The sequence below is a fragment of the Papio anubis genome, unplaced genomic scaffold, assembly GCF_008728515.1.
Source record: "Papio anubis isolate 15944 unplaced genomic scaffold, Panubis1.0 scaffold1389, whole genome shotgun sequence".
Taxonomy (NCBI): domain Eukaryota; kingdom Metazoa; phylum Chordata; class Mammalia; order Primates; family Cercopithecidae; genus Papio; species Papio anubis.
Genome location: NW_022161346.1, coordinates 944 through 17,752, shown reverse-complemented (window position 1 = coordinate 17,752; position 16,809 = coordinate 944). Strand labels below are relative to the sequence as shown.

Here is a 16,809-nt window from a genome sequence, read left to right as displayed (position 1 = left end):
TAGAAAGTTATTAAACCAACCAATAATAATGTGCTTGTCATTTTTTTTTACAGAAATCTTGTGTTACAGAGACTGTGTGAAAGCAAAATAGGTAGACAGTATGGACAAGTTGTCAGCCAAATTCCAAATCTTGATCTGAATGAGAACATTTCTACTGGATTAAAACAATGTGAATGCAGTGTTTGTGGAAAAGTCTGTACATCATTCCCTCCTTAATAGGCACATCCTAGCTCACTCAGGATACAAACCATATGGAGAGAAGCAACATAAATGTGAGCAATGTGGGAAATTCTTCATTTCTGTTCCAGGTGTTAGAAGAAACATGATAATGCACAGTGGAAATCCAGTTATAAATGTACGATATGTCGGAAAGCATTTTATTTTCTCAATTCATTTGAAAGACATCAGAGAACTCACACAGGAGACAAACCCTGTAAATGTAAAGAATGTAGTGAAGCGTTCACTGTTTCCAGTTGTTGTGTAATACATGAACGAACTCACACTGGAGAGAAACCCTAGGAATGTAAGGAATGTGGGAAAACATTCAGATTTTCTTGTTATTTTAAGACGCGTGAAAGGACTCACGCTGGAGAAAGACCCTATAAATGTACCAAATGTGATAAAGCCTTTGGCTATTCCACTTCCCTTCGTTGTCATGGAAGCATTCATACTGGAGAGAGACCCTATGAATGCAAACAATGTGGCAAAGTCTTTAGTCCTTTGAGTTCCCTTTGTAACCATACTGGAGAGAAAGCTTATGAATGTAAATGATGTGACCAAGCCTTCAGTCGTCCCAGTTCCCTTCACCTCCACGAAAGAATTCATACTGGAGAAAAACTCTATGAATGTAAGAGATGCGGTAAAGGCTACACTCGTTCCAGTCACCTTACTCACCATGAAAGAAGTCATGATATAGAGGCTGGGTGTAGTGACTCAGCCTATAATCCCAGCACTTTGGGAGGCAAAAGTGTGTGTATTGCTTGAGCCCAGGAGTTCATAACTAGCCCGGATTAAAACAATGTGAAACAACCCGGGCAACATGGTGAAACCCCGTCTCTAGAAAAACAAAATAATGCCCGGCACGTTGGCTCACGCCAGCTACTCGGGAGGCTGAGGCAGGAGAAGGGTGTGAACCTGGGAGGCGGAGCTTGCAGTGAGCTGAGATCGCCCCACTGCATGCCAGCCTGGGCGACAGAGCGAGACTCCGTCTCAAAAAAAAAAAAAAAAAAAAAAAGAAAAGAAAATAATTAACTGGGCATGGTGGCACATTTCAGTTGTCTTAGTTCTTTTTCAAGGACATAAAAAGCCACGGGGGGTTGGGGGAAAGCCCTGTGCATGCCGATCACAAAGTCAGGAGATCGAGACCATCCTGGCCAACATGGTGAAACTTCGTCTCTACTAAAAATACAAAAATTAGCTGGGTGTGGTAGCATATGGTTGTAATCCCAGCTACTCAGGAGGCTGAGGCAGGAGAATTGCTTGAACCCAGGAGGCGGAGGTTGCAGGGAGCTGAGATTGTGCCACTGCACTCTAGCCTGGTGACAGAGTAAGACTCCATCTCAAAATTAAAGAAAATAAATAAATAAATAAGTAAATAAATAAAGCCCCTTGAATGTAAGAAATGTGGTAAAACATATACACTTTCCCATTCCCTCATAAACATGAAAAGGCTCACACTGCATAGAAACCTTAAGAATGTAGGAAATGTGGTCAAGCCTTCAGATTTTCCTGTTTTTGAAGACTTGGGAGGACTCAGAGTGGAGAAAAGCCTTTTGAATCTAAATTTGTGGTAAGGCCTTCAGTTGTGTTAGTTCCATTTGAAGACATCAGCTCATTCCTGAGAAAAACCCTATGAATGTCCAGAATGTGGGAATGTTTCATTTCTCTCATACCCACTCAAGGACATATGAAAATGCACACTGTAGCTCCTTGGACCTTGTAAATACAAGAACGTACACAGGATTAAAGCTCTAATAGTTTAGAAACTGCAAGAATATTTTCAGTTTTAACATTTATTTCAAAAGTCATGTTAAAATTCCCACAGGAAAGAAGTTCTGTAAGTGAAGCTTTTCTAATTTGGAAAGCCTGATGCAAATTAATTATGGTGCAGTGCTTGAAAAAAATGTATGAAATGTTACACAAGTTACAAGTATATTGTTTTTATCGGTGGCTCATTCTTAAAGAGTCTTGAGTATGCATTTCACCTTGTTTTGCAGGGAAACCTTGAGGTGAGAGTTCTGTAAATGCTCTTTAAGCAGTAGTACTTGAGTTTCATAGATAATGATACTAAGTTTGTTGGTAGAATTTTTGTCTATTCATTTGATAATGTGCTGGATTCATGGTTGAATTTTAATGTTTTTCTAATATGTAGGTAAGTTTAATTCTTTTTTTTTTTTTTGAGATGGAATCTCACTCTGTTGCCCAGGCTGGAGTGCAGTGGTGCAATCTCGGCTCACTGCAACCTCCCCCTCCTGGGTTTAAGTGATTCTCCTGCCTGAGCCTCCCGTGTAGCTGGGACTACAGGCGCCCACCACTACGTCCAGCTAATTCTTTGTATTTTTAGTAGAGACAGGTTTCGCCATGTTGGCTAGGCTGGTCTTGAACTCCTGACCTCATGATTTGCCCACCTCAGCCTCCCAACGTGCTGGGATTACAGACATGAGCCACTGCACGCGGTCAGTAAGTTTCATTTGTATGTATTCTCCTGTGATTAACTGACCAGTGAATAATGATTGTGAATTGTTGGGATTGTCTTACTAGCCTCATTTGGCAAATTTTTATTATCCCTTGTTCATTATACACTTTCCACCTTTCTTTATTAAAGGAAAAACTACTCTTGATATAAAGATGTTTATTTTTTGCTAATAATGAGTTGGTATTAATTCCTAAGTACATAAATTTTACCATAGAGTATCATCTCGTGAGTTCTTTGCATTTGTTGCCTTTATTCTTTATTATTTCTGTCTATTATTTGGATCATTCACTTTGAATGAAGGAGAGAGGACTGTGATAGGACAATATGTTGTAACTAATCTGAGGGAGGAAGCATTCAATCTCTCAGTCACATATGATAGCGTTGGGCTTTTCATCGATGCCTTTCTTATTGTAGTAGATAGTATTGCACCATTATGATATGATAGTTTATATATTGTATTTTAGAGTATTACAGTCTTACCAGTCAGTGTCACATGATTCAGTTCCCTACCAGCCAATAGACAAACCAATCACATACTCCTGTAGGAATAAAGGAACATCCTGGGCCGGGTGCAGTGGATCACGCCTGTAATCCCAGCACTTAGGGTGGCCGAGGCCGGTGAATCATGAGGTCGGGAGATCGAGACCATCCTGGCTAACACGGTGAAACCCCGTCTCTAGTAAAAATACAAAAAATTAGCCACGCGTGGTGGTGGGTGCCAGTAGTCCCAGCTTCTAGAGAGGCTGAGGCAGGAGAATGGTGTGAACCCGGGAGACGGAGCCTGCAGTGAGCCAAAATCACACCACTGCGCTCCAGGAAGGGTGACAGAGCGAGATTCTGTCTCAAAAAAAAAAAGGAACATCCTCACCTTTTTAATGCTATACCACTCTCTGCTCCTAAATTAATCCCTGTTTGGGCCTGTGGGAGCTTACACCATCCTCCTATATGTAATTAATAACTGATGTCTGGCTTATCTGTTTAGTAATAGATGTTATGTGTTTCACGGTGCCAGTAAACGTAGGGTGCTCATTCCTTCCTCACCAGTGGGGTGCATGAGACGCTATTGAAATAATTGGCAACACAAATGGAATGGACCAACCCTCATGAAGGACACCTGCTCAACTTGACCTACCTGCTGTCGGCTGACGATTCCGTAACACATTAGCAGCCGCCTGAGTCAGAACCATGAGCTGACGATGGGCCTTCCCTTTGGTCTACACAACGTTTTGTGGTCTTCAGGTGTTGTCATCTTCTCCCACACTAAACCGCTCTCATCTCCTTGACATGACTATTTACTTGCACCCCAGCATGACATTTGGCCTGTGCTTAGCAGGCAGTTATGAGTCCCTGGCTTATTAATGCACAAAAGGGCAGCACATAAGCCGACACTTAAGTCCTAATTAGCAAGGATCAGGCTGTATCTCTGCAGTCCCTGCATCTACTCTGGTCACCATCTCTGTATGCTTAGGGTAGCCATGTGAACATTATTAATTATTGTACACTCCAAGACAATAGTTATTATGTAGGCAGAAGTAGTGGTCTTGTTTGTTTCTTGTGCTGCTGCTCCCCTTGCCGCTGTCCCCTACACCCTCCTGATGAGGTGTACATCTATGGTGCCTCATGGTTCAGTCACGAATGAGTAAAGAAAATGGGAAGAAAGAGTTTGATATTAGCCCCTATCAAAGCAGATGAAGAAGAGTCTCAGCTACTTTCATTGAAAAATTCATAGCGAGTGTGTGGGCTTCTCTTATCACTGCTGCTTATCAGCATGTCAAAAGTCGAATCTTCGGACTGCAAGTCTTGCCGGCCTTAGACATAATGCCCTTACTGCGTGTAGAGCTAACCCCAGGAAGATGGAGTGACAGTCTCTGGAGGATTAGGTGGTCTCCTCCAATGTGGCTTGATGGGCTCCTGAACTCTTTCTTGTAACCATGCAGAGAGTCTACACTGCCAGCGATCCTGTGCCTCAACTCTGTAGATGTAGAAACTCAAAATATTCAAAATATGCTGAAACAGTTTCCATTGAAAGGAAAGAGAAAGGCAGTTAGGTGCCATGCTCCGTTCAAGAGAACTAGTAGATGGCTCACAAGAACACTCTGTCGCTACTGTCTGTGCTTCTGTCACAACAAATATCCTGATCCTTCCATTTTAAGGGTGCAGGGCCATTTTCCTCCCTTTCTTACTGGTAGTTCTCAAGATAACTGTATGATATGCTGGGAAGGCAATATCCTGATAATCAGGTGACATTGGTCAGAACAGCCCAGGCTCTGTTAGAGTCCCTGCTCGAAACAGAATGGCCTTTAACGCTTGTGTCTAGCAAACCACATAGTGGGCTGCTTTCTGGGGTCCCTCAGTTGTAGTGCAAGTGAAGTGTTTACATCAAAACTCCATCCATCTGCTCTGGGTAGCCTTCCTGATCTTGTGGTAGCGTTTCATATTGAATCCTAGACTTCTGTTGTCTTTTGTTTGCTGTTTGTAAATAATAAATTCACTTCATGGAATTTATGTATGAATGTGTTTGGTCTCATTGTACTCAGAAAAGTTGGTAGCCATTGCACAGTGAACCCGCTTCATAATTGGTGAAAACACCTATGCCCCCCTTGTGCCACAGCAAGGAGGTTCATTCAGCCAAACATCAACTTCATGTGCGTAAAACTCTGTAGCACAATTATTACCATGTGGGAGGCCTTTAACAATGGTGATGCTGATTTGAAGAACTCTGAAGGAAGAAATTTACACAAATGGGTTGGGTATACGGGAGTCCCTCCTAATTTAAAGCAACCCTTACTCCCCTCTGCCTAAAAAGAGTGGAGAGGCCAGGCACGGTGGCTCAGGCCTGTAATCCGAGTACTCTGGGAGGCCGAGGTGGGCAGATCACAAGGTCAGGGGTTCAAGACCAGCCTGACCAACATGGGGAAGTCACATCTCTACTAAAGCTACAAAAATTAGCCGGACATGGTGGTGGGCACCTGTAATCCCAGCCACTTGGGAGGCTGATGCAGGAGAATTGCTTGAACCTGGGAGGCGAAGGTTGAAGTGAGTCAAGACCATGCCACTGCACTCCAGCCTGGGTGACAGGGCAAGACTCCGTCTCAGGGGGAAAAAAAAAAGTGGATAAGAACTGAAACAGGTTTAAAATTTCACCTAATTGGAAATGCAAAGTTTACAAAAATAATATTTAAAATAAAATGCTAAATGAGGGCTCATTGAATTTTATGCCTTCACAAAGTAGGTTGTGAATTACCTTCCACATTTGTTGAAAGCCACCAAAGTTGGGCAGCCTCCGTGTCTGAAATTCACATGTGGCTCAAATAAGAATTGTATCTAGGGATACCCCAAAGTTTAAATATAGTATCCCCTGCGATATTATGAGGAATTACTGTACATAAAACAAGTTGTCTTCCTTTAAATCTGAAAATAATATTATCTTGCCTACATTCTCCAAAACGCATCGCTCTGCAGTATCCTATAGTGGACATAGGTTTCCAGACCAATGAGCACTAAAAGTAAGTGTGTGCGACTCACCTATGTTCTTATCAAAATGGAAATCCCCGAATCCCACCAGTTAGAATAACATGACAGAATGTCAGATTTTTGGAATGTACAGGTTTTCTGTAAGGTTATTAGGTATTGATTTCATTTTTAAAATAGATATCAATGTATTTAGATTACCTATTTCTCCTATGTTTTAGTATTAATTGATTGTGTCTTTTAATTCATCCAGTTGGTCTAAGTTACCAAGTTTATGGGTTATGGAGATTGTAATATTCTTTATTATTTTATCATCCATGGGCTCTCTAATATAAAGGTCTCTTTTAATTCTTCTATTATTAGGTTGGTGCCAAAGTAATTGTGGTTTTGGACTGTGAATTTTAAATTTTTATAATTAGGCTGCAACACATCTTTATTAATCAAAATAGAACCCATTACAATGGACTGGGCACAGTGGCTCACACTTGTAATCTCAGCACTTTGGGAGGCTGAGGCGGGTGAATCAGGAGGTCAGGAGTTTGAGACCAGCCTGACCAACATGGTGAGATCCCATCTCTACTAAAAATACAAAAAGTAGCCGAGTGTGGTATCATATGCCTGTAATCCCAGCTACTCAAGAGGCTGAGGCAGGAGAATCTCTTGAACCCAGGAGGCAGAGGTTGCAGTGAGTCGAGATTGTACCTTTGCACTCTGGCCTGGGCGACAGAGTGAGACTCGGTCTTAAAAAACAAAAGGAAACCATTACATTGAACACATTTTTGCCAATGAGAAATAAACCTGTTTATTCCATGCTTTCAGGGTTTGATGAATTCTTGGAAAGCATTTTCTGCATTCTGCTGGTTGTGTAAGTGTTTTCTCTGCAAAAAGTTGTCAAGATGCTTAAAGAAGTGGTAGTTGGTTGGTGAGAGGTCAGATGAATATGGCAGATGAGACAAAACTTCATAGCCCAGTTTATTCAACTTTTGAAGCCCTGGTTGTAGGACATGTAGTCATGCATTGTGGAGAACTGGGCCCTTCATGATGACCAGTGCCGGTTTCAGGTGCTGCAGTTTTCCATGCGTCTCATCGATTAACTTGGCATACTTCTCAGATGTAATGATTTCACCAGGATTCAAAAACTGTAGTGGATCAGAAGACCGGCAGCTGACCACCAAACAGTGATCATGACCTTTTTTTGGTACAAGTTTGACTTTGGGAAGTGGTTTGGAGCTTCTTCTCTGTCCAACCAGTGAGCTGGCTATTGTATGAAATCCACTTTTCGTGGCATGTCACAATCTGATCAAGAAATGGTTCAATGTTGTTTCATAGAATAAGAGAAGATGACACTTCAAAAGGATACTTTTTAAAATATTTGGTCAGCTCATGAGGCACCCACTTATCAAGATTTTTCAGCTTTCCAATTGGCTTCAAATGCTGGTTGACCATAGAATGGTCGACATTCAGTTCTTCGCCAACTTCTCGTGTATCTGTAAGAGGATCGAATTCAGTGGTTGCTCTCAATTGTTTGTTATCAACTTCTGGCCCAGAACCTGGGGCTGAGGCTGCCATGACCACCCTGTTCTCTACCTTCTGTTGTGCTTGGGCCCAGAGCCTGGGGCTGAGGCTACCATGACCACCCTGTTCTCTTCCCTCTGGGGTCCCCAGGAAGCTCCCAGGACTGAACGATCACCACAAAATACAGTGGCCAGGATGGGAGGGCTGGAGGTCAACTACCCCCCACAACTGCCACCACAACCAAGACCCCATGGAGGTTGGCCCTGAGCTGTGGGTCCCTGTGGGATGCAGGATCCCACGGAAACTTCAGGGGATGAGCATGGATCCTCCTGGCTGACACAGCCTAGTGGGCACTCGGTATGTGGGGCCTGTGTAGGTAGGTTGGACAGCACTGGGCCTAGCCAGGGAGCTGGGGACTGGTGTGGCCAAAGTGGGCAAAAATATGTTGCCAGAACCAAAACTACAGTGCAACCAGCCCAGCTGGTAGGGAGAAGGAGGTCTGCCTAGCAGGACCATCCACCCCTGTCCTGGCCCCAAGTCCAGACTGCCTGCCTGTACTGGACATTGCCTGGTCCAGGAGGCCTGGGCATGATGGTCAGGTCGTGCGTCCCTGGGTTCCAGGCCTTGGTGGTCCCTTGGGAGCTGAGCATCCTCTAGGCAGAAGGAGGACCCGCGGTCCACTGTTTGCATTGGCCCCTGGGGGTATGACCCCACCCCAGCTTCTCAGTGCACACGGGGACGTGGCCAGGGCTCCTCACCTGCTCTTTGGCTCCAGCTCTGAACAGCTCACTGGGTGACTCTGACAGCTTCCTCCCCAAAGCTTGGGTCCTCATCTGTGGGAATGGGGTGTCCAAGGCCCCCTGCAGGCAGGAACCCACCCCCAGCTCCTCTGGTGGGCCCTCCTGGGCTTTCTTACCTACTGGCTTGTGAGACCCGGTTGGCCAAACTTTGTGTCCTATTTTTATTTTGGCCTTTTTCTTAGTGTGTGTTTTCTGTAACTACTGCTGTGTAGATCTTCTATTTGAGTTTTTGGTAGAGAATCTTGCCCACCGAGAGGCCGCCCACCCCAGAGAGCCTCCACTTCGTGCCCCCACCCCCCGGGCTGGTCCTGCCTGTGCTCCGCTTGGTGTGAATGTTAAGTGTGATCGATCCACACAGCTGCTTGACCCTGCATCTCCTTCCTTCTTGTTGCTGAGGCCGGTTCTGTTCTCTCTTTCTCCACCTGAACTGCGCTTGAAGCCAAGATGAAGGATGAGAAGTGGTTGCTACGAAGGACCCTCCTGCAGCGAATCTGCTGTGAGGAGGCTGCGCTGGCCCAGCCTGTCATTTCCTTCTCTAAGCTCATTCCAGAGGTTTTCAAGGGGCAGCCTGTCCCCGCTACTCTTGTGGCTCATGAATCAGGAATGGATTTTACATTTCCAAATGGTTGAACAAATAAAAAAATAACACTTCATGACACTGAGAAGTTTCCATGTCCATAAGTAAAGTTTTATGGGGGTGCAGTCATGCCCATCTCTTCACAGGCCACCTGCAGAAGGCTGCTGTGGTGTAGCCATGGCAGAGTTCCATCCTTGAGACAAAGATCAGTTGGCAAAGCTGAAAATACTGACTCCTGGCTCTTTAGGGAAACGGTTTCCAGTCCCTGGTTTAAGGGCTGCGTGGCAGAACCCCAGGATCTTGGTCAGCTTGTTCCTCACTCAGGGCCTGCTGTGGCCTTCGCTAGTATGTCTGCAAAGTCTGCGTGCTATGGTGTCTCTCATGGGGACGTTGAGCTCTGTCGTGCTAGATTTCAGGGTATCTGCCTCATGGTCATCTGTCTCACCAACAGAGACCCTGTGGCCAGATTCAAACTAGCAGGAACAGTTGGTCTTTGGCAGCAGGGATATCTTCAAGCTGAGCCACCACCCACCCTGAGGTCGTCCCATGACACCCACTGTCTCGGTCAAGGTTGGGGCAGTGCTGGTGTCCTGAACTGCCCTGCGATGTGGATCGTAATAGCCAATTACTCCCCCCTGCAATGTGTGTCCATTATTAGCAGTCTCTTTTGTTCAGGATATTAGGAACAATTTCACAGGTTGTGTGTAAACAGCCTGCGACAGAAGAACGAATACCATTCTCTGCACCTCCGGATATTAGCAACCATATCACACAATGGGTGTACACTTTTTGGGAGATTTGGGATAATGTCATCCTGTGTTTCCCTGAATATTCGAAGGAATATCACAGGGTGGCTGTACAGCCACTACTCTCTTGGCAGGAACATCATACTTTACCTACTGGAAATTAGGAGCAATATCACAGACTGGGTGTAAAGCCACTGTCATACTGGAAGTAATATCATGCTCTCCCCCACAAGTTATGAGGAACAATATCACAGGGGTGTGTGTACCTTCTCCGGTACTGGGAGTAGTATCATCATCTCCTCCTTTAGATGACAGGAACAATATCACAGGGTGGGTGTACAACCCGTGTGTTTTTGGAAGCAATTTCATTCTCTTCTTCTAGGTTTTATGACTCATATCACAGGTGGGGTGTACATCCCTTGTTATATTGGATGGAATCTCATCCTCTTTCAACCTGTATCTTTAGAACAATATCCCATGGGGGCTGTCCATCCCTTCAATATTGGTACTAATACCATCTTCTCCTTTCCTGGATATGAGAAACAATATCACAGGAGGGTGTACACCCCTTGCAATATTGGTAGTAATATCACCTCTCCCCTGTGGTTATTAAGGACAAAATCCCAGGGTGGCTGTACGGTTCCTACTTTATTGGGAGTAATATCATCCAGTCACCCCCTGGATATCAGGAACCATATCACAGAAGAGGTGTCCACCACCTTCGATATTGTCAGCCATATCATCTTCTTCCCGCGTGGATATTAGGAACGATACCCCGGGATTGCGGGTGGTGTACACCCACTGCGATATCGAAAGTAAAATCAGCCTCTTTCCCGCTAGATATTAGGAACTATATCACAGGTGTGTGTGCACCTTCTGGGATATTGGTAGTACTCTCAGCCTCCACCTCGCTGCATATTAGGAACAATATATGGGAGGCAGGGTGGTTACACCCCCTGCAATGTTGAGAGCAATATTCTTCTCTTTCCCCTGTACATTAGGAACCACATAACAGGGGTCTGTATGCCTTCTGCGATATTGGGATTAATGTTATCCTCTCCCACACTGAATGTCAAAAACAATATCACAAAAGGGTGTACACCCCCTGCGATATGGCCAGTAACATCATCGTATCTACCTTTGGATACTAGGAACAACATCACAGAGGGTGTGTACACTCCCCTGCGATATTGGGCATAATGTTATCATCTCTTCCCCTGGATATTAGGAATGATATCCCTGGTGGTGGGAGGTGGAGCACATTAAGAACAACATCACTGGGTGGGGGTACACCCCCTGCGATATTGGGTGTAGCATCATCCTCTCTTCCCTAGGATATTAAGAACAATAACACAGGAGGGGTGTACAGCCCCAGCCCCTGCGTTATTGGGAGTAATAGCATCTTCTCCCCCTCTCGATATAAGGAACAAAATCCCAAGGTGGGTGTACATTCCCTGGGATATTGGGTGTAATGTCATTGTCTCCCAAAGTGGATATTGGGCATAGTGTCACAGGGGGGTGTACGCATTCTTCGATATTGGGAGTAATATCATCCTCTCCCCTCAGGATCGTAGGCAAAATATTGAAGGGGTTTTACAACTCGTGCGATATGGGCAGCAATATCATCCTCTCCCCACCTAGATGTTAGGAACTATATTACAGGCGGTTGTACACTTCTTGAGATATTGGGAGTCATATCATCCTCTCCCACTCAGGATATAAGGAACAAGATGACCGAAGGGATGGACACCCACTGTGATAGTTTCAATAATGTCATCCTCTACCCCTTGGCTATTAGGAATAACATCATAGAGGGGTATTCACTTTCTTCGATATTGGGAGTAATATCATTCTCTCTCAGCTGGATATCAGGAATAAGTCTATTAATTATTAATATTAATACATATAGTAAAAATTAATAGCAATCATCGATATTAATAATCACAATAAAGATAGTATAAATTAATACTGGTAAAAAATGTTAATGATTAGTATAACAATTAATCATAATATCATTATTAACAATAAAATAATGATATTAGCAATTAATGTTACTTAAATCAATACTAAGCAATGTTGGTAATAAAATAATAATTAATATTAAGAATTAATAATATTGTTAAATGACATTAATATTACTAATTATTTTCAAGCGTGCATAATCATATATTTAAAATGAGTATCCATAATTAATAATGGTATCCTATTAATTAATAGTGCAATTGATAATTATTGAAATCGACATAGATGTTTAATAATTAATCATATTATTACTCCTAATACCGCAGGGGCTGTACACCTACCTGGGATGTTGTTCCTAATATCGAGGGACGGAGAGCATGATTTTAGTTTTAATATCGCAGTAGGTGTGCACTCACCCTGTGCCACTGATGCTAATATCTAGGTGGTAGAGTATGACATGACTCGCAACATAGCAATGAATGGAAAGCCACCCAGTGATATTGCTCTTAATATTCACGGAAGAAGCATATGATATTACTCCCAATATCGCAGGAAGGGTACAGCTCTTCTGTGATATGTTTCCTAGTATCCAGAGGGGGAGAGGATGATAATAATTCCAGTATCGCAGGCTGTGTTCACCTGCCCTGTGATATTGTTATTAATATCCTGGAAGGGAGAGGATGATATGACTCCCCATAGAGCAGGAGGCGTACACACAGCCTGGGATATTGTTTCTAATATCCATGGAGAGGAGAGGCTGATATTACTTCCAATATGGCAGGGGGTGTACATCCACCCTGTGATATTCTTCTTAATATTCCAAGGCCGAGAGGCTGATATTACTCCCAGTATCGCAGACACTGTACACCCCCGTGTGATACTCTTCCTGATATCTGGAAGGGAGAAGATGGCATTCATCCCCATATCGCAGGAGGTGAACACCCACTCTGTGATATCTTTCCTAATATGCAGGGGGAGAGAGGATAATATTATTCCCAATATTGTAGAAGATGTACACATATCCCTCCATGATATTGTCCTTAATAATCCAAGGCACAGAAGATGATGTTACTCCCAATATCACAGAAAGTGTACACCCCCCAGTGATGTTGTTCCCATGATCCAGGAGGGAAGAGGATGATATTACATTCAATATCACAGGGGGTGTACACACCCCCAGAGATACTGTTCCTAATTTCCACCCGGGAGAGGATGATACTACTCCCAATATCACAGAGATTAAAAACATGGGGGTGGGCCGGGCGCGGTGGCTCAAGCCTGTAATCCCAGCACTTTGGGAGGCCGAGGCGGGTGGATCACGAGGTCAGGAGATCGAGACCATCCTGGCTAACATGGTGAAACCCCGTCTCTACTAAAAATACAAAAAACTAGCCGGGCGTGGTGGCGGGCGCCTGTAGTCCCAGCTACTCGGAGGCTGAGGCGGGAGAATGGCGTGAACCCAGGAGGCGGAGCTTGCAGTGAGCCGAGATCGTGCCACTGCACTCCAGCCTGGGCGACACAGCGAGACTCCGTCTCAAAAAAAAAAAAAAAAACATGGGGGTGTACAGTGTCTGCAGTACTAGGAGTAATATCAACCTCTCGGGCTTGGAATATAAAGAAGAATATCACAGGGTGGATGTACACCCCCTGCCATGTTGGGAGTAATATCCTCTCCCTTCCAAGACATTAATAACAATGTCACAGGGCCGGTGAACACAGCCTGTGACACTGGAATTATTATCATCCTCTCCCCCTCCGGATATTAGGAATCATAACACAGAAGAGCTCTACCCTCCCTGCGATATTGGGATTAATATCATATCATATGCACCTTCCGTGAATTTTAGAAACTATATCACTGGGTAGCTACCTATTAATTGCTATATTGGAAGTCATGTCATACTCTACTACACTGGATATTAGGATCTGTGTCACAGGATGAGTGTACACTTATTGTGATATTAAAACTAAAACCATGCTCTCCCTCCCTGGATATTAGGAACGACATCACAGGTAGCTGTACACACACTGCAGAATTAGGAATAATAATATGATTAATTATTACACATCAATGACTGATTTTAACAATTATCGATGACACTAATAATTAATAGGATACCATTATTAATTATGGATAATTATTTTAAATATTTTTTATGCAAGCTTAAAATTAATTATTAATATTCATGTCATTTAGCAATGCTAGTCATAATATTAATCATTATTTTATAACCAACATCACTTAGTATTGACTTAAGTAACATTAATTGCTGATATGATTATTTAATTACTAATAGTGATATTGCTATTAGTAATACTAATCACTAACATTTTTAACCAGTATTAATTTTTATTATCTTTATTGTGATTATTATTATCGATGATTACTATTAATTTATATTATATTTAATAATAATAATAAACAACAGACTTGTTCCTGATATCAAGTTGGGGGAGGACGATGTCAGGTGGCAAAGCTTCGTGCAGGTTCCCCATGACAGGGGGAATAGTGATGGAATCCAAATGCTGGTCCTTACTTGGGAAGCCTAGAAGGCCACTGGGAGGATGGGAAGATTGGCACATAAGGGAAGGTGCAGAGGTGGAAAGGGCACAAGAGTTCCATTTATTTACCACAAAACACAGAACAGGACTGGGCCAGAGACTGGATTCTTCCTGTCTCCTGGGGAAAACCTGAGAAAAAGTGCATGGCCTGAACTTTTTCTCTTCTGTAGGCAACAAGACCTGCAGAGGAAGGCTCTCGTCCAGACCTTTTCTGGGAAACCTCCGGAGAAGCTGTTGCCAAATCGAAAAGAATCCATGGAATCTTGGATTTATCTGAGGGTGGGTGTCACCCTGGGCCCCTGGTCTTTGCTCCCCTAGGTCAATCTGGTTGATTTACTTTCAGGTTCCTGTGTGTGTGAGGGGATCGGGGAACCCCTCTTCCCCGTCTTCTTGGGGTCAGGGACTCCACGATCCTTCCAGGTCCATTTGATTCCAGGTGAAGGCATCTGAAGATGCCATATTTCCTGTTGCTTTCTTTCTGCGCAATGATGGCAAGCATGCCAACAACATCTTCCTAGCGGTCTGAGGAAATTAGTCCCTCAGAGGCCCCAAACATGGAGGAGGCTAACCCCAGGAACATGCATGTTTTCAGAAAAGATGTCCTGGGAACCCTTGAGCCACCAACCTACATTCAGAAGGGCATTAGTCCGTCCCACTTCACGGAAGGCTGAGTGGAGGAGCTTTGATCCAGTTAATGCCCAAGACATAGTCTTTAGAAAAATGGTATTCTTAGATCATAGCACGACAGTGCATTTTTCATGGGTCTTGTCCCGATCAGCACTCACGTTGAGGATCTGTCCCTACTTCCAGGGACCGCCTGTCCATACCGTATTAAGAATTTCCTGCTGTGTGCACCTTGTCTTTGGATGTGGTTGATTTCCATGTTGGCTCCATGCTGAAGAACTTCTAACGTGTGTGGTCTCCTTTCTTTCAGGCTGCAACCAGGCCAATGCCGTTCCACACAATCAATAAGAGGCCACGTGTGGATCCTGCCCTCACTGACGGCTCAGCTACCAAAATGTCTGACACGGTATCCGTCTTGGCTTCACTGTCTCCCCTCAGAAAAGCCAGTCTGAGCTCCTCGTCAAGTCTCCGACCAAAGGAACGACAGACAGGGGCTGTGGCCGACATCCCTCAGCCGGGAGTCAGGCAGCAGGGCCCGCAGCCTCTCGTCGTGGTGAAGCCCACACACAGCAGCCCTCAGGGTGGCCGTTGAGAAGTTCCCCAGGCTGCCTCCAAGCCCCACGGCCTGATCCGGGTCATCAGCCCCCAGGCACAAGACAAACGTCCTGCGGTGACCTCACAGCCCTGCCCACCAGCCGACACACACAGCCTGGGCCTCGGCTCCAATCTCAGTTTCAGGCCAGGAGCCAAGAGACCTGCCCAGGCTCCGACTCAGGCTTGCCTGAACTTCCCCAAGAAACCGAGAACGGGTTCCTTCCAGATGCCCGAAAATGCCATCCAGGGAGGTGAGCTGGGGGCCCCGGAGACTCTCCAACCTCCGCCAGCTGCAACCGAACTCAAGTCCGTCGCCCCAGATGAGCAGGGGGACACCCGCCCAGGTGCCCAGCAGCGACCGGCAGCCTCCGCACAGCAGACCTTGCCTGCCTACTGCCCAGGCCTGCACCATGTCCCATCACCCAGCGGCCAGCCACGATGGGGCCCAGCCTCTCAGAATGCTCTTCCGGAGACTGGAAAACGGATGGTGGAGCTCCAGCCTCCTGACAGCTCCCTCGTTTCCCTCTCCTGAGAAGCCGGGAGCCCTCCTCGCTCACAGCCCTCATGTCTCAGAGAAGTCTGAGGCTCCCTGTGTTCCTGTCCCCCTGAGTGTGCTCTATGAGGACCTTCAGGTTTCCTCCTCCTCAGAGGACAGCGATTCTGACCTGGAGTGAGACTACAGGTGGCCGGGGCTCCATTGCATCCAGCTCCCGTGACTTGGAGGGACTGCGGAACTGAGGAGCATGGAGCAGAGAGCAGACTGTGTGTAGTGACTCCCAAGCTCCCCAGCTCTGGTGCTTCCGTGGATGTGGGAGCCCAGGCCAGGCGGGAACCACATGCAGAGACTCTGCCTCATCGAATTCTGGTGAGGGACATCGTAGTTTGCAGGGCTCTCCGGAAACCCGCCACCAGAAGCTTCTGTGCCAGTGATTCGTTGCCTCAGAAACTGGGTGACGTCGACGCGCAGGAGTCAGACTTCCGCTGTGATGTCAGTAGGAAACTGGGGAATGACTGTGTGTTTGCTCTCCAGATGACTGAATCAGGGAACAGTTAGGGAACCCTGAGAGATGCAGGCTTTCAGCTGTGCCCCGCCCTGACAGCAGTGTTTTGGACGCTGTGAAGCGTTCTGCGCAAAGCGTTCTTGTGGTGTTTCCTCAGCCTGCAAAATTGGGCTCTGGAATCCCATTGGAAATAGGTGTGTTTAATTGGTTTTGAAGTGAATAAAGTTCTCAAAAAGAGGACATACTCTCTTTTGACTTTCAT

The 16,809-nt window shown here is 45.2% G+C and overlaps 1 protein-coding gene across 1 annotated transcript; it reads left to right on the top strand.

The window, feature by feature from the left end:
• Window positions 1–8,385: 8,385 nt before the first annotated feature.
• On the top strand, window positions 8,386–16,391 carry LOC101010741 (putative protein FAM90A5P). Its single transcript, XM_031661364.1, is given in 5 exon segments — window positions 8,386–8,474; window positions 14,499–14,607; window positions 14,765–14,848; window positions 15,263–15,849; window positions 15,851–16,391. Coding segments are annotated over 5 exon segments (1,239 nt in total). The 3' UTR covers window positions 16,221–16,391.
• The last annotated feature ends 418 nt before the right edge of the window (window positions 16,392–16,809 follow it).